General features: G+C 40.6%; 1 protein-coding gene across 2 annotated transcripts in view; it reads left to right on the forward strand.

Annotated features, from left to right (window-relative positions):
* Positions 1-3,495: 3,495 nt before the first annotated feature.
* The window catches only part of UGDH (UDP-glucose 6-dehydrogenase), a 30,032-nt gene continuing 15,001 nt past the window's right edge, over positions 3,496-18,526 (forward strand). Inside the window, exons 1-2 of one of the 2 annotated variants that reach the window (XM_060110924.1) lie at positions 3,496-3,733; positions 10,865-11,033. In XM_060110924.1, the coding sequence (XP_059966907.1) occupies positions 10,872-11,033 (162 nt within the window). In that variant the 5' untranslated portion in view covers positions 3,496-3,733; positions 10,865-10,871. The remainder of the gene's footprint in view (positions 3,734-10,864; positions 11,034-18,526) is intronic. The other variant, XM_060110933.1, reaches the window with a different exon arrangement.

Below are 18,526 nucleotides of genomic sequence, written 5' to 3' on the forward strand. Positions count from 1 at the left end.
AATGTCATACTATCTTAAACTTTTTTTTCCTTTTAGAAGTACAATGCAAAGCAATCTTGATGCTCTCCCTTAACATAGGTTCATATGTGTCCCTCCCACTTCAATAACCATACTGTTGATGGCATTTAATTCTTTTTTCTCTATCTGGCCAAAATACACACAGAGGCAGAAGGGGGTCTAAGCCTTGATTTGTAACTTTTCACCTAAACTTACTTGGTTCCATCTGTGAGCAAACCAAACAAAATCTCTTCTCCAGATTCAAAACTGTCTTCATTTATTTTAATACAATTGTTGGGTAAAGCCACTAGTAACAGCAAGATTATAATGCAAAAACTACAAGAGATTTTGTAAGACTTGCAGACAAAAATGGATAGTTTCAAAGGGTTAAGAAAACTACAATTCCAGCTGCTGTCCTTAGTGCCAGAATCAGTGTGATTAAACACCTTCAAAATTATGGAGAATGGCTCTGATTTTGGTCAATGCTTAGCACATTTTAAGTTAACATTTAATATGTTTTTATATATAAGTGGGTATAATTTTGTTAATAAAAATATTAAACATTATATATGATGAAAACTACAAGTGGAAAAAATATTTTAAGATTTGATATAACTAAGTTGACCAAGATTTGATATAACTAAGTTGAAATACTTTACTGAATAAATCCTGTCAATTTTATCCATGTCAATTTTATCCAGTATCTCTTGAAAATTTTCGTAGTCCTGCAGAACACTTAAATTGCTTTTAAAATAATCAAGGTTACAAATTTATATGGCACCTTCTGTTTGGAATTCAGAAAATGTCCAAAGTGTCCTGTTTCTAACTCTGAACTTCAGCCTTAAAATAAATATAAAATGAGGAAAAAGACTTTAATTTTTTTGGCACGTGGGCCTGGCACTGCTGTGGCCTCTCCAGTTGCAGAGCACAGGCTCAGCGGCCATGGCTCATGGGCCTAGCTGCTCCGCGGCATGTGGGACGTGGGATCTTCCCGACCCGGGGCACGAACCCGTATCTCCTGCATCGGCAGGCAGACTCTCAACCACTGCGCCACTAGGGAAGCCCAAGGAAACAGACCTGAAGTGTCTTGGTTAATCACTATAAGAGACTTTCCCCAAATTAGAATTCACTTCATCCCTTTGTTTGGCACCCAGAATTTTACCCCGGATAATGAATCATAGTACGTTTTGTTTGAGTAAAAGGTAAGTCTTTCTTTTGTAAAATGGACTGTTCTTGGGCAGATCAATTTTGGGAAAGAATACCTGTGGAAGTTGAGCTAGAAATTCATTCCCTTAAATGTATCTGTGCAAGGCAAAAATAACCTTTACTGTCAAGCCAAGATAGTGTCATCCTTGGTGTGAGATGGGTGAGGGGTATAACTTTTATTCCCTGATCATCTCTTGAGTCTGTTCTTTGCTCTAAATCTCCATGACTACTACCCTGGACATGCTGCTTCTAATTCTTGATGAGTATAATTAGCTCTGAATTGCTCTCCCTACATTCATCCTTTTTATTCCTCTAACCACCCTCTTTGTTTCCTCTAGTTAATACCTATGTTTCCTTTAGGAGCTTAATTATCAAAACTTGAAGAAGCATTCCTGACCTACTATGTTAGATACTTCTATTGTGTATTCCCACAAGACTATGTGTCTCTCCTTAATAAAGTTATAATTTTACATGTAGCTGTGTGATTGATGTTCCCCATAGAGAGTAAAATTTACAAAGGCAGGGAATATATCGTTCTTTTTCTTTTTTTTTAAAGCTTTTCCCTTTTTAAAAAATATTTATTTATTTATTTATTTATTTATGGCTGTGTTGGGTCTTCGTTGCTGCGCACGGGTTTTCTCTAGTTGTGGCGAGTGGGGGCTACTCTTCGTTGCGGTGCATGGGCTTCTCATTGTGGTGGCCTCTCTTGTTGTGGAGCACAGGCTCTATTCAGTAGTTGTGGCACGTGGGCTCAGTAGTTGTGGCTCGCGGGCCCTAGAGGGCAGGCTCAGTAGTTGTGGCTCATAGGCTTAGTTGCTCCACGGCATGTGGCATCTTCCTGGACCAGGGCTGGAACCTGTGTCCCCTGCATTGGCAGGCGGATTCTTAACCACTGTGCCACCAGGGAAGTCCCTGTAATTCTTTTTTTAAAAAATTTTTTTATTGAAGTATAGTTGATTTACAATGTTGTGTTAGTCTCAGGTGTATAGCAAAGTGATTCAGTTATTCATATATATATATATATATAATTTTACAGATTCTTTTCCATTATAGGTTATTACAAGATCTTGAGTATAGTTCCCTATGTTATACAGTAGGTCCTTGTCGGTTATTTACATTATATACAGTTGTGTGTATATGTTAATCCCAAACTCCTAATTTATCCCTCCCTCCCCTTTCCCCTTTGGTAACCATAAGTTTGTTTTCTATGTCTGTGAGTCTACTTCTATTTTGTCAATAAGTTCATTTGTATCATTTTTGTTTTAAACTCCACATATAAGCAGTATCATATATTTGTCTGATTTACTTCACTTGGCATGATAATCTGTAGGTCCATCTAGATGATGTAATTCTTAATCCAATGAGAGGAAATAAAAAGTCATGACTGTGTTTTCTTTCTTTAAATTTGACGTTTAAGATGACCTTGGAGTGGGGAAACAGGAACAGAACTACTCTCACTAAAAGTGGGAGACTCCATACGTTAATTTCACTTCCTCTTAGGCGGCATTTACATCTTGCATGCTCTCTGCTATATATCATGCACAGACATCTCAGATCCCGAATTTGGCAGGAGTATTTGGAAAATGTGGCAGGAGGGCTGTCCCACTTCTCTACCCAGGGATCAGGACGGGGATCACTAACTGGTCCAGTCATGACGGGACTCAGCATCCTTCTGACGTGAGGCGCCTCCTTCCCAGAAGCGGTGGGTCGTTGGTAATCTGACTAAACCCTGGGCCGCGGGCCCGGAGGGTGCGGCGGACCCATGGGACCGGAAGGCGTGGGAGTGGAGTAAGCCGCTGGCCACGTCTAATCCACAGGGTCTAGGGGGCCGAAAGACGAGGCAGGCCCTCTAGGCTGCTGGGGAGACCGGAAAGGGGGCCTGGACCTTCCGGTCCCCCTGGGCCTCAGCCCCAGAGTATGGCTGACCTGGCGCGCACGCGGCACCACCTCAGCGCTGTGATGCAGGAGGGGACACAGGGAGGGAAGCGGGGGCCAGACGGCAAGAGCGGGTTTTGGACTACCGGGAAACTAGAACCTGACCTAGGCGTAACAAGGAGCCTAGCCCTCGGTCCTTGGCCGACCTGGGACCGACCTGCGGCGCACGCAGCCCTCCCCAGCGCCGCTCGCGGCAGGGGCGGGGCCGCTGAGCTGGCCTGAGCGGATTTGCCCAGGCTCGGCGGGGGGGGGTTGGGGTCTGCCCCTCCCAGCGACGACTAGTCACGCCCCCGTATCCACCGCCCCTGGGGCCCGCAGGAAATAGGGGCGGGCCCCGGCCTACAGTGGCGGGAGGGGGAGCAGGGATGCAGCGGAGGGAAAAGTCCGGGAGGGCTTGGCTGCGGGGGAATGAAGCCTCCGCCTTCTCGGGTGGAGACCTTTAAATACAGGCTCGGGCCCGGGACTCGGGGTGTGCGGTGAGGGGAGATCAGACGGAGCAGGGCGGGAGTGCTGAAGCTGCGGCTGCGCGGCCCAGAGCGAGGAGCTGTCCGAGCGGTCGGGTTTGGAGCAGTTACCGCTTTCTGCCTGGAAGTGGGTAAGCGCCTTTCCCGGGCTGGCTCCGCCACCCCGTGGGGATGCTCCCGGGTCCCGGCGGGATGTGGAAGGAGCCTGGCGGGGTGTGCGCGCTGCTTCCAGTCGCTCCCTGCGCTCGGTCCCAGGCTCCCAGTGTCACGACCCCCCGTCTCCTCTTTTGGGCTCTGGGCGGGAATAGTCTTTTGGATCTGCTGCCCTGGAAGAGGGAGAGCTTGGGCTTTTAATTCAAGACTCGCGAGTCTTCCAACCGCTTCTCTTTCTGCTTTTCCCCACTTTCCGACTTAAATGAGATTTCCCTGGCGCCTCTGAAAGCCGAACGTCCACCAAAGGAAGTGGTCCTCTGGTCAGGGACCCCATTTTGGTCTCGGAATCATAGTCTTTTGTTTGTGTTTAGAATCTGCTCACATGGAGGGCTGCTGATTTCCTCACGTCGCTGGTCGCCCTTCTTAAGAAACTAAAGAGAAAACGAACCAGGGAGCCCTTCTGAAGGCGAAATCCTAAGACATTCATTCTGTCGTGACATCTGTATGGACTGTCCTGGAATCCATTGTTGGCCGCCACACTATATAATGGCTTTATTTCATATTAGGGAAGGCCTTTCTTGGGTGCTTCAGGAGATTGCGTTTGTGTGAGACCTTGAAAAATGATGCCTCTTTATATATAGGAAAATAATTGAGTAGGGTCGAGAATTTTGGTATATAGAAAAGAGGGATTCACTGGTAGGGAACTTTTCAGGGATATACAGAGGAGTAGCTGTTCACTGACTGCCTGCCCTCAAAGACACAGTGAGTCTTTGAGTTTCTTCAAATCCCCTATGAAATGGACAACAGTGGTCTGTTTCTTGGGGGATGCGGGGAGCGGAGGGTGGTTCTGGAAATGAAAGAGGTTACTGTCTGCTCTGATATGTGCTTGTTAGTGCCTAGCATCTAGTTTAAGGTAAGGGATAGACAACCCTGATTGAAAGGATCTCATTTCTTCGCCTATTGCTGTACTACTCCTTTCTCCAACATAAAACCTGTAACCAATAAGCATACTCCATCTTCTCTCTTGCTGTTTCCACAGTTTTACATGATACTCTTTAGATATGAGGTTAACAGTCTTTCTCACTGATTAAATATTTTTCCCGGGTCAGGCATCTGTTAGTATTTAATTTTTGGAAATGTCTAAGATGATGTGTGAAGTTGATGTATCCAGCTATAACGTCCATTGCCTTAGATACTGGGTAATTATACAGAGTATACTGAAGAGTGGTGGAGGTGGAGGGATTATATTCAGTTTAGATTGTAATAGGAGCTTCGCTATTTGTTAGCCACATCTTTTAGGCTGAAATATTGATCTGAATTTGTAAAATTTTAGATGAAAAGTAGTTTTGGAATGGCCTGGTTGCTGTGACTTTCCCAAAATACGGAGGTAAAAACTCATTTCAAACTGACCCATTCAGTAAGCAAACATTCTCATTTTCCTGACAGCACAGTAGAGGGTCAGAAGGTAAATAAAAGTAGAAATAGAAAATGGAATCAGAAGATATCTGTGTCAGGCAAAGTATATCACTAACACTGTATCAAGCTCCGTATTAAAGCTTATTGAAGATTTTGTTGAAACTTCCAAGTGGTAATTTATTTGGACTTGCACAGATTGTACATCTATCTTCTTCAGTAATTTTCCCATTGTCATCTGCGAGCCATACTTCATACTTCATATGAAAGAGCAACGCAGGGATACCCTAAAACACGTGCAGTTCTATAATACAGACCCACTTGCCATCAATAATTTACCCCAGCTGCTGTCTGAAAGGCAAGCTAAATATGGCATGGCAACCAAGGTAGATAAGAAGTAGCTCTGAGAAGACATGCTAAAGTTCTACCTAAAGAAGAAAGATTGATAGGATTGTGGACAATCTGCAGAAATACTCTGATCGAGCATCTGAGATAAAGATATTCAAATACCAGCCTTCATCTCAAAAAGATAGGCCCTTATTGAATTACTCATGCAATTAATATTTATTGAGAGCCTACTGTTCTAGGTGCTGAGGTGAACAGCAGCAGAGAAGTGTTAGCCTGGGAGTACCTTATAAAACTCTTGAGCCCAAGAGTTCATCATGGGCTCAACCCATGTTCTGGTTGAGACTGAGGGCATAGGCTGCCCTTATAACCTCTTGGCTATGGATTAAGTGGTAACACCACAAGATCCTCTGGTCCAAAAATCCTTTGAGATTTTGCTTTTTCGGTATTCCAGATATACTGGTTTTGATTAGAGAGGCCACCTATCCAGTAAGGGGTTACTGTGAGTGGTAGTCCAGGTTCATCACAGTTCAGGACTTGATCTTCAGCCTTGCAGATCTGGAAGGTTGATTTTTTTTTCTTCCTCCCACAGACCTAAGGGTTAATGAGGCTTTAGGTAACTTATGATTACTAAGCTCATAAGAGACTGATGGATACTCTAGAATGGAAACTTGCTATTACAGTAGGGAAACTTTATTCCAGTGTCTGGAATACTTATGTCTCAAATCCAGGCCATCCCTTTCTAGTATTATGATTCCTGGCAATCTGAACTCATAAGGCCTAGTGGAATCAGAACAAAGAATTTGGGGGGAATGTGCCATCCAAGCATTCGGAAAGCTTTTTTCTTGCCCCACCTCTGTGAAACCAGAACACTTCTGACTTCCAGATTCTGTGTCACTCTTTAGAAGCGCTGAAATAAACACTGTGTCATTCTTATTCATATTCTTTTTTTAAAAAATTAATTTATTTTTGGCTGCATTGGGTCTTTGTTGCTGTGCGTGGGCTTTCTCTAGTTGCGGTGAGCAGGGGCTACTCTTTGATTGTGGTGCGAGGGCTTCTCATTGCGGTGTCATCTCTTGTTGTGGAGCACGGGCTCTAGGCACGTGGGCTTCAGTAGTTGTGGCACGGGGGCTCAGTAGTTGTGGCTCACGGGCTCTAGAGCGCAGGCTCAGTAGTTGTGGCACACGGGCTTAGTTGCTCCGTGGCATGTGGGATCTTCCTGGACTAGGGCTCAAACCCGTGTCTCCTGCGTTGGCTGGCAGATTCTTAACCACTGCACCACCAGGGAAGCCCATCATTCTTATTCTTTTTTTTTTTTTTCTAAAGATTTTTTCCATCATTCTTATTCTTTTTTTTTTTTTTTTTTCTTTTTGCGGTATGCGGGCCTCTCACTGTTGTGGCCTCTCCCGTTGCGGAGCACAGGCTCCGGATGCGCAGGCCCAGCGGCCATGGCTCACGGGCCCAGCCGCTCCGCGGCATATGGGATCCTCCCAGACCGGGGCACGAACCCGTATCCCCTGCATCGGCAGGCGGACTCTTAACCACTGCGCCACCAGGGAGGCCCTATCATTCTTATTCTTAATGCCCCTTTTCCAGGCTCCAAGCTGATCATTCCCTTTGCCCCCTCCCCCCTTTTTTCTTCAGTGGAGTTTATTAGATTTTAGCTAATATATTAATGCCTTGGTTGTTATGGTTACTTTCAGCTGTGTTACCTTAAGTTATTAAATTATAGCCTCATGGATTTTTATGGTCATGCTTTCCTGAAAGGGGCATTCAAGACCCACTTCCAATTCATTTCCACCCTGAGACAATTTTTACCTCTCACTACTTCTTAACACCCACGTTTTTGTGCAACTAGGCAGATCTCACTTCTTTGGACTCATTTATTTCTTTTTTAAAAAAATTTATTTATTTTATTTTTGGCTGTGTTGGGTCCTCGTTGTTCTATGTGGGCTTTTCTTTAGTTGCGGCGAGCGGGGGCTACTCTTTGTTCTGGTGTGCAGGCTTCAGTAGTTGCGGCACGTGGGCTCAGTAGTTGTGGCGCACGGGCTTAGTTGCTCCGCGGCATGTGGGATCTTCCCGGACCAGGGCTTGAACCCGTGTCCCCTGCATTGGCAGGCGGATTCTTAACCACTGCACCACCAGGGAAGCCTGGACTCATTTCTGTCTATAAGTCCTTATTTATGTCTTTCAAGTCCTTATTTACTTCCTTCCTGTCATCTGGAATGCCTTCCCCACTTATCTTTCCTTTTAAATCCTACTCATTCTTTAGGTCAAGCTTAGATTTTACATTTGCCTTGATATAGGTACTTTCTTATTTCGATTTCCGCCCCCCCCCGGACTTTAACCCTCATTTTGTCATTTAATTGATTATACTGCCTTGTGTAATTTAACCATGTTACCTGGATGCAACTAACTCCATTTTATCTTTTAAGTCAGTTTATTTGTTTGTTTTTTGTTTTTTTTGCGGTACGCCGGCCTCTCACTGTTGTGGCCTCTCCCGTTGTGGAGCACAGGCTCCGGACGCGCAGGCTCAGTGGCCATGGCTCACGGGCCCAGCCGCTCTGCGGCATGTAGGATCTTCCCGGACCAGGGCACGAACCCGTGTTCCCAGCATCGGCAGGCGGACTCTCAACCACTGCGCCACCAGGGAAGCCCCTAAGTCAGTTTAAAAGTCACCTTCTCAGAGAGTCCTTCTTTAACTACCCTAACTAAAATAGTCCTTTCCCCATATACAATCTTTCTCTTTTAGCTACATGTTTATTTCCTTTATGTGGAATTTACCACAACTGCCATAATTTTGTTTGTGTGCTTTCCTACTAGAATATAACTGTGTAAAGGTAGGAGCTGTATCTGTCATGTTCACTATTGTATCTATAGTACATAGAACAATAGTGGCTGTTACATAGTGGGGTCTTTAATAAACATTTTTCAATTGAATTATTTGCTGAATAAATTGTTAAGTACTGGAGTGTCAGGACCTATGTTATTCTATGGCCAAATTCTCTGCTGTGCCCACACAGTAAATCCTTAAATTGGGAATATTAATTTTTCATGAATGAGAGGAAGGGAATAAGCCTGAAGCCATTTGAAGCAATTTTTCTGAAACCAGATGCCAAGACTTTTCTGCTGTAGAGGTGGGGACAGCAGCAGTGAATGCTGGAGACACATCTTTGGTAAGCCTGCTCCAGGCCAGCTGTCCCTCCCACAGGTGGGAGCTTTTCAGAACATCCAGCTCAGTCTTAGCCACTTAGCAATCCCAGTGCAGTCTATCTCCCCATGCATTCTCCTCATGTATAGGGCCCTTGAGGCCTGGAGAGTGTGAAGGGCAGAACTGAAAAGCAGAAGAAGGGTGAAGAAAGATATATGGTTGCTAAACGTAAATTTTTCTAGGCTCAGTGTTTTTGCTAAGGTGAATCTTGGAATACTAATAAAGAGGTTGCTTGTAGAAGCAAAGTAGAGGATAGCAAAGTAGATGTGGATGGAGTAGTGTGTGGCTTCTTAGTGTTTACCTTGTTATAGAGATTTAATGAATTTTTTTTTTTTTTTTTTTTTTTTGGCCGCACGGCCTGGCTTGTGGGATCTTAGTTCCTTGACCAGGTATCAAACCCGGGCCCATGGCAGTGAAAGCGCTGAGTCTTAACCACTGGACCGCTAGGGAATTCCCCAGATTTAATGTTTGAATCATATGAATTATTACCTATTCAAAATAAAAATACATTTAAAATATTTCTTTGTATGTATATTGCTAAGAATATTTCTTTCTTTTGGGGAATCATTAGATTCCAAATTCTGTTCATATTTACTGGTTTACTAAAATTCCATTTCTTTTAGGTTATTAAAAAGTCATTAGAAGGGGGGCTTCCCTGGTGGCGCAGTGGTTGAGAGTCCGCCTGCCGATGCAGGGGACACAGGTTCGTGCCCCAGTCTGGGAAGATCCCACATGCCGCGGAGCGGCTGGGCCCGTGAGCCATGGCCGCTGAGCCTGTGCGTCCGGAGCCTGTGCTCCGCAATGGGAGAGGCCACAAGAGTGAGAGTCCCGCGTACTGCAAAAAAAAAAAAAAAAAAAAAAAAAAAAAAGTCATTAGAGGGAATTCCCTGGCAGTCCAGTGATTAAGACTCCACTATTCCACTGCCAGTGAGGGTGGGGGGGGGCTATTTTTCGACTCCTGATCTCCATCCCTGGTCATGGACCTAGGATCCCACAAGCCATGCAGCCAAAAAAAAAAAAGTCATTAGAGATCAGACTCTATGAGTTGATATCTGCTAATCATAACTACTAAAGATCAATTTATAAGCCAGATTACTTGCTTATTAACACAGACCAGGATACTTGTTTGGGTTGTCAGCTCATTCTCTTCCAGTTGGGAAGTCTACCCAGAGAACCAACGAAGATTAGAGCATTGTTTGATTAATACAGATTCAGACCAAAGGGAATTGGATCATCTTAATTATGTGCTTTGTGTATCTTTTTTCATAATAGAGATATACTTGCCAGGCATTGTAATTAGATCAGCCTTCCAGAGTACCTTCTCTGATCCATGCAGGAATATACTAACAAATGCTTAAACTCTCTAGGACAAAAATTCTAAGAATCGTATCAGTTTGACCGTTCTCGTTCTCATTACTGAATAAACTGAAATTCTTACATATAACTCAGTCCCTTGTCATTTTGATTTGAGTGAATCAATTCACTGGTTTTTGAAAAACCCATGAAAATCTGTGTAACAGCTTTGCTAACTACAGAAATTATTTTCTTTTAACCATCTCCTGGTTTCTGATTAAAGTTGAAATAGAGTTTAAGATCATTGTCTAGTACCTAAAAATGAATTGCTGAAACCAAATTGTGCAGGGAATATAATCTCAGAGGCCAATTCTGGATTTAGGAACTAATCTTAATATCTGTCATTTTAGTCTAAACCTGTTGTAAAGCTGACCTTTGTACACCAGCATTTAGTTAAGCAAGAATTGCACTGGTGTGTTCACCCTTGAATTTTCCCTCAGCAATCAAAGTTACCCTAGAGTGTTAGAAGATTAAGTATGGTTTTATTTTGCTTCTTGACTTTCTATATTAGGTCATTATAATCTTTGTGACACTTCTTTAGTAATATCAGTAACTATAATTTTTTCCCTATTTCATGCTGGTACAGCTGAGAACAGGCTAGGTCATCCAATTGGAATGTTATTTTTTTATTATCATTGTTTTCATAATTCTTAATGAGTGTGAATGTAGGAAATCTTTCCAGTATCTGTCACCTTGACAGTTTTTATAAAGGGTGATGAATGTGCAGTGTGACTTCTTTAAATTTTCTGTTCTCAATAGTTGGACGGTCTTACTGTTTCCCTTCTAGTACAATCATGTTTGAAATTAAGAAGATCTGCTGCATCGGTGCAGGCTATGTTGGAGGACCCACATGTAGTGTCATTGCTCATATGTGCCCTGAAATCAGGGTAACAGTTGTTGATGTCAATGAATCAAGAATCAATGCATGGAACTCTCCTACACTTCCTATTTATGAGGTAAACCATATTAAACAATGCTTTGTTCTTATGCTCTTTGTTTTCTTACTCTTTTTGCTAAGTAATTTACTTTTAATATAAAATTCTATGACTTCAACTGATAAGAAATTAAATGAAAAAACAAATACACAATGTTATGGACATTACAATTATAATTATGTCAAATATGCTCAGGGAAAATGCCTAGAAAAAAGTATATTGAATATTAATAATGGTTATATTAGTGGAGTGAGATTATGGGTAATTTTCTTATCTTCTCTATTTTCTAATTTTGTTTGTTAGTATGGTTACCATATGGTAATAGTACAATTAAAAAGTGACATCTGGGGCTTCCCTGGTGGCGCAGTGGTTGAGAGTCTGCCTGCCGATGCAGGGGACACAGGTTCGTGCCCCGGTCCGGGAAGATCCCACATGCCGCGGAGCGGCTGGGCCCGTGAGCCATGGCCGTTGAGCCTGCACATCCGGAGCCTGTGCTCCGCAATGCAAGAGGCCACAGCAGTGAGAGGCCCACGTACCGCAAAAAAAAAAAAAAAAAGTGACATCTGTAAAAATTAAAAAACTGTGGATGTTTATAATATTAATTCATGTTAAGTATTATATTTTTGGGTGATTGTATTTATTATATCAGGTAAACCTTGGATGAATAAATGGTATCTTTCATATTCAGTGTTTAGTACCACAAATTTGTTTAAATTGGAATTTCAAAATTTCTGTGAATTTAGAGAACTCATAGTTAGGAAAATATGCCTCTATTTTATTAAGCAGGGTTCCATTTTTAAAAATTTTCACTGTAAAATGAGTTCATGATATTATGCTTTTGACATACAGAGAAGCACTTGAAAATTTGAGGGTAGCATTTTCTCTCCAACATTAATATATTCTTTTCTTTTTTTTTTCTGAAAAGTTTTATTATTTATAAGACTCTTATCAACCATAGTCTTTAAGTGATCTTTAGAAGGGGAAGTCTCTGAAAGATAAATCTGCCTGCTATTTATAGGCCTATGAATAGAAATCCATGAAAAAGTACCTATAGAGTAGTAGCCACTTAACATCACAGATTAACCAATATCTGAATCAGACTTAGAATTAAAAAAAAAAAGCCCTCTGTGTGTGTGGTAGCTTCTGTTTGTACTTTACCCTTTCTTCCTCTACCAGATTAACTTCCCATAATAGTTATTTAAATATCTCAGTGTTATAGCATTTCTTTTCCTGTTATATAAACATAACATTACTACTATATTAGGTCGTGGGGAATTTTTAAAAACATTTTAAAAAACATTTTGGAAAGATAACTTAAGAGTTTTATAATTCTGATATCCATAAAAGGGCTGCAAGTCATCTGAAACCTTGTGAGCCATATTTATATCCAGTCATTCAGTAATTAATTATGCCAGCAGTATACTCTACTTTTCAAACACAAAATGTACCAGAATGGCTAAAATTATCACTACCGATAATACCAAGTGCTGACAAGGATTTAGGGCAACTGGAATTTTATACACTGCTGGTCAGAACGTAAACTGGTACAGCCATTTTGCAAAACTGTGCAACAGTATTTACTAAAGCTGAAAATGTGAATATCTGACCCAGAAATTCCACCTGTAGGTGTATATCCAACAGAAAGGCATACATTTATGCACCAAAAGACAGGTATTAACAGTGTAATTCATAATGACCCCAGATGGGAAACAACCTAGATGTTAATTAGCAATAGAATTGATACATAAATTGTAGTATAATCCTGCAGTAAAATACTATACTGTATTTAAAGTCCATGGAACTACTCCTGCATGCAAGCATATGTTTAAATTCTCACAAAAGTAATGTGTTGTCAGACACAAAGTAGTCCATGCTATATAATCCCATTTGTATAAAGTTCAAATATAGGCAAACTAATTTCTGGTGATAGTATTCAGCATGATGGTAGTTTGAGGGGCTGTAGAGACTAGGAGAGGGCATACTGCAGGCTCTGATTTACTGTTTATGTTGTTTTGGGGGTTTTTTGGCCATGCTGCACAGCTTGTGGGATCTCAGTTCCCCAACCAGGGACTGAATCCAGGCCTTGGCAGTGAAAGCCCAGAATTTTAACCACTAGCCAGCAGGGAACTCCCTGTTAATGTTCTTTTAATTCTTGTATGGATAATGGTTACACAAGTGTGTTCACGTGTGAAAATTGAGCTATACACTTTTCTATACTAAAATCTATGCACTTTTCTGTATTTTTGTTTTACTTCAATAAAAATTTTACATAAAAACAAAATAAAAAGGTTATCTTGAGCTAGAAAAAAGTATAAACTATCTATAATATATTGGATTTAGATGTTTTTCTTGGAGAAAACAAAAAAATTAGTTGGCCAGGCACATTCCCTGGCCAGATTCTTATTATTAGTACTATTTCTATTATTTGAAATCTGAAACTCTTTTTCCTAAGACTTCAGTGCTTTAAATTAAAAATAGTGTGTTTGGACTTCCCTGGTGGCACAGTGGTTAAGGATCTGCCTGCCACTGCAGGGGACATGGGTTCGAGCCCTGATATGGGAAGATCCCACATGCTGCGGAGCAACTAAGCCCGTGTGCCACAACTACTGAGCCTGCGCTCTAGAGCCTGCGAGCCACAACTACTGAAGCCCGCATGCCACAGCTACTGAGCCCATGTGCCACAACTACTGAAGCCCATGAGCCTAGAGCCCGTGCTCTGCAACAAGAGAAGCCACCGCAACAAGAGAAGCCACCACAATAAGAAGCCCGCGCACTGCAGCGAAGAGTAGCCCCCGCTCAAGGCAATTAGAGAAAGCCTGCACGCAGCAACAAAGACCCAACACAGCCATAAATAAATAAATAAATGGGAAAAAAAATTGTGTGTTCTACGGATATAGAAAACAAACCTGTGGCTACTAAAGGGGAGAAGGAAGGGAGGAGGGACAAATTAGGGGTAAGGGGTTAACAGGTACAAACTACTGTATATAAAATAGATAAGCAACAAGGATATACCGTATAGCACAGGGAATTTTACCCATCATCTTGTAATAACCTATAATGGAGTACAGTCTGCAAAAATACTGAGTCACTATGCTATAGACCTGAAACTAACACAATGTTGTAAATCAACTATACTTCAATAAAAATAAATAAATAACAACCAAAAAACCCCAAATAAAAACAATAGTAAGCCACAAAAGAAGTGAGATGATCTGAATTTGCCATGTTATACTCTTGTTACTTTTTTTAAAATTAAAAGTTAAATTCCTCCAAAAAAGAAAATAGTGTGTTCTACATTGATATTGAATCCAGGTGGGATATATAGTTAGATTAAAAGAGTTAAGATCTAAGATGATTTTTTTTCCACATCTTACTTGTTTTTCTCAATAACCTAGCTTTTATAAACAAACAAAAGTATTTCTTGTTGTTTCACAGTTTTATTTCATGAATAAATTTTTTCTTCTTTAAATCTCTTTAAATAGAATATAAAAGATTTCAAAGTCTAGCTAGCATTGTGCTCATTAGAAGCAACTTCTGAGTTCTCAGAACTCTAATGTCCCATAATTGTATTGGCTTTATTTAATGGTTGTAATTATTTGGTCTTTAAAGTCTTATTTTTATCTCATTTTTAATCTGTCTACTCCACAAAATTAGATGATGACAACCGAAGCAGCTGTTTTACTTCTGCACTATTTAGTTGTATCCTGCAAAGGAAATGGAATCTTTAAAAAAAAAAAAACAACCCAGCTGACTTTGGAGGTTAAAAACATGGCACTGCTACTTTAAAATTCTAGAAGGAATCTTTTTAACAAGTAGAATGATTTTCCTCTTAGCAAGTAAATGACTTTAGTCTTATAATTTTCATGTGTCTTTCTTACACATCAATTGTTAAAAGACACCTGCTTAAGAAATTTATAAATCAGAAGAAAATAAATGATTTCTGTAGCGTGTATTTAAAAAGACAAAACAAAACAAAACTGTGTGTCCCAATTATCCATTTTCAAAGATACGTTAAGCCTTTGTTCCATTTTTTGTTTATTTTATGTTGTAAAACTGTAACTATTCCTGCACATTTCCTTGGCCGTATAGGAGATGTAAAATGTTATGTGAAATGTCAAACAGGAAGAACTATAAAAGAAGAAAAACAAATGGCAGGTTTAACCAGAATTTATGCTGCTTTCTGAATTCCTTTATTGAGTAGCTTATAGATATTGTTACTACTTGTGATTTTATACTGATCTACCTTGGACAAGGCAAAGAAATATTTTTATTTCCAGAGTAACCTTAGATACCTTTGCAGTCAACCTCCTCCTTAAATTTGTATATTCTATTATGCATTAAAAAACACACAAACAAGGGACTTCCCTGGTGGCGCAGTGGTTAAGAATCCGCCTGCCGATGCAGGGGACACGGGTTCGAGCCCTGGTCTGGGAAGATCCCACATGCCAGGGAGTAACTAAGCCCATGCGCCACAACTACTGAGCCTGTGGAGCCCGTGAGCCACAACTACCGAACGCCGCGCGCCACAACTACTAAAGCCCACGCGCCTAGAGCCCGTGCTCCGCAACAAGAGAAACCACTTCAGTTAGAAGCCCGCGCACCACAACAAAGAGTAGCCCCCGCTCGCCGCAACTAGAGAAAGCCAGCAAGCAGCAATGAAGACCCAACGCAGCCAAATACATACATACATACATACATAAAATTAAAAAAAAAAACAACCAAGCAGATATTTGTTTTCAATGATACTATAAAAATCTATGGCATTGATTTTTCATTGTAAATACCAATTTTTAATATCAGAGAGTCTCTTTTGGTGACTAATGGTTAACTCCTGGTCACTGATAAAGAAAAGATAACGAATATGTAATTATAATATTTAATGAACTCTTTTGAGTACACAGCCTCGTTGATAGTTGTTCCACCCTGGCTCCATTCAGTCTGAAACTCACTAGACTTAATTGGAGATATTTTTTTTTTGGCCTTACCCCGCGGCTTCTGTTATATGACCAAGGAATTCCCAAGAGAAATATTTAGAAGGAAATATGATCAGACTTGATTGTTGATTCAAGAAGGATGAAGTAGAGGAAGGAATCTAGAATGATATTCAAGAATTCAGGGCTGGGGAATTTCCTGGCGGTCCAGTGGTTAGGACTTAGCACCTTCATTGCCATGGCCTGGGTTCAGACCCTGGTCAGGGAACTAAGATCCCACAAGCTGTGCAGCATGGCCAAAAAAAAAAAGAAATTCAGGGCTGAAGATGTAAACTTAAGATTATGCAGGAAGTTAAAAAAATAAATTATGCAGGCAGTAGTTAAAGTCAGAGTAGTTGAGCTCTCCCAAGAAGAGCCTGTAGAGAGAACAGAGCATGGGGTCAAAATGCTAATGTTTGATGAGGGGTGGAGGGAGAAATGCCTTAGAGAAGCACTGAAGAGTAGTTCAGAGAAGGTGAACCAAAGACCAGAAGAGTTTTAGTAGCGCAAGCTCCATAAAGATGTATATGTTTTGATTATGAGTGATGAACACAGTGACCAGTACTTAGTAAGTGCTCAACAAATATCAGTATTTGCTGAATGAATGAGTAAGCTGTCAATTCTGCCAAACACAGGAGAAATAAGAACAGAGACATACTCATGAAATTCGGTATTATGGGGGCCATTGTAACTTTTACAAGAACAATTGCAAAAGGTAGGAGATTGAAGAAGTGAGAGAGTGTAGAAAAGGAGTAAGACTCTTCTTTTAAAAGGTTTAACTAGAAGGAAATAAAGGGGGTGGTCACTGGAGAGGGACACAGGGTAAAAGCAGTGATTTTTTTTTTTAATTTATTTTTGGTTGCATTGGGTCTTCGTTGCGATGTGCCGGCTTCTCATTGTGGTGGCTTCTCTTGTGGAGCCCAGGCTCTAGGCGCACAGGCTCAGTAGTTGTGGCTCGTGGCTCTAGAGCGCAGGCTCAGTAGTTGTGGCACATGGGCATAGTTGCTCCATGGTATGTGGGATCTTCCCGGACCAGGGCTCGAACCTGTGTCCCCTGCATTGGCAGGCGGATTCTTAACCACTGTGCCACCAGAGAAGCACAAAAGCAGTGATTTTTAAAAATTATATTTTTTCCTATGGTTGATAAAGAATCAAGCTTGTTAATAAACTAAGGTAGACAAATCACATAGAGAAGGAAAGGTCAAAAGTATAAGAAAAAAAGTATAAGAAGAAAGCGGCTAATTGATGGAATAAAGTCTAGAAAAATAGCAAAGATGATGGTATCAAAAACACAAGAAGAGGAATTGGCCTTGAAAGCCTCTTTCTCAGACTGGAGGGAAGTAAACAAGGGTGGATGAAGATACTGTTTTGTTGGTGGGAACAGGAAATAAAAGTGACTGAAACGTTGGTCATCTCAATTGAAGGTGGGATGCCAGCTACTCTGAAGATGATGTAGTGGAGGTTGGAGCAGTAATCTCAGAATGAGAGGACAAGTAAAAAGATTACCAGGCTACATTGAAAAAACCCAGCTAAATGTACTTAGGGTCCATGAATTTATGTGTTCATTGTTGTTCTTTCTAGTCTTATAGGCTTATATTTTATGGGTCAAAACTATGTTAATAAAAAAGTAGTCATTTTTACCACCTGAGAAGTAAATAGTAATGACTATCAGATGAAATATGGTAATAAGATATTCAAGTTTTTACTCAGGGAACAGCATAATAGAAACTCTTAATATTTAACAATGAAGGGAATTCCCGGGTGGTCCAGTGGTTAGGACTCCGCACTTTCACTGCCAAGGGCACGGGTTTAATCCCTGGTTGGGGAACTAAGGTCCCACAAGCTGCACGGTGTGGCCAAAAAAACCCAAACAAAAAAAACAATGAAAACATTCTGTTTTGTGTTGCCATTTTTATTGAATAGTCATTGCTTTTTTGTTAACTTTGTTCATTAAAAAAACAATGTAATAACTACTTCTAAAAAGCCAAAATGGATAATTTGCTTTGCTTTTTCTGAGTAAAATGAAAGCTAATTTTATCCTGTGAAAGGATTTTACTTCCATAAAAAGTGCCATATAAATTCTAAATACTAGTTATGAAAATTACATAATGAATCTAATAAGAGGTAGAACATATATTATCAACTGCTTCTGCATCCATTTTGGTTATCTACAAATATCCCATTGATTTTAACGGAGTAATGTAGTTGTTCATTTTGAGGTCTTTTTAAGACTTAGTATAAATTCTGTGTTGCTGTGATTTTAGGTTACTTTAATTTAAATGTTAGGAGATTATATAGGATTGAATTAAATCTTCTCTGTAAAATTCCAACTCCATAACCTTTTACTCTTATTTTCTAGAAACTAGTCAAAATAACTAAGGAACCAGTTGCCATAATTAGTGACACTATATTCATGGTGCAGTGGTTCATATATTTTGCTGGTCCTGTTATACATTTTAGCCAAACTAATAGAAATTTTGAATTTACATTTTACACTTTCTCTGATTGCTTATGTTAAAAGTTCACAGAACCATGAAGAAAAGT

This window comes from Mesoplodon densirostris, chromosome 1 (assembly GCF_025265405.1).
Source record: "Mesoplodon densirostris isolate mMesDen1 chromosome 1, mMesDen1 primary haplotype, whole genome shotgun sequence".
NCBI lineage: Eukaryota > Metazoa > Chordata > Mammalia > Artiodactyla > Ziphiidae > Mesoplodon > Mesoplodon densirostris.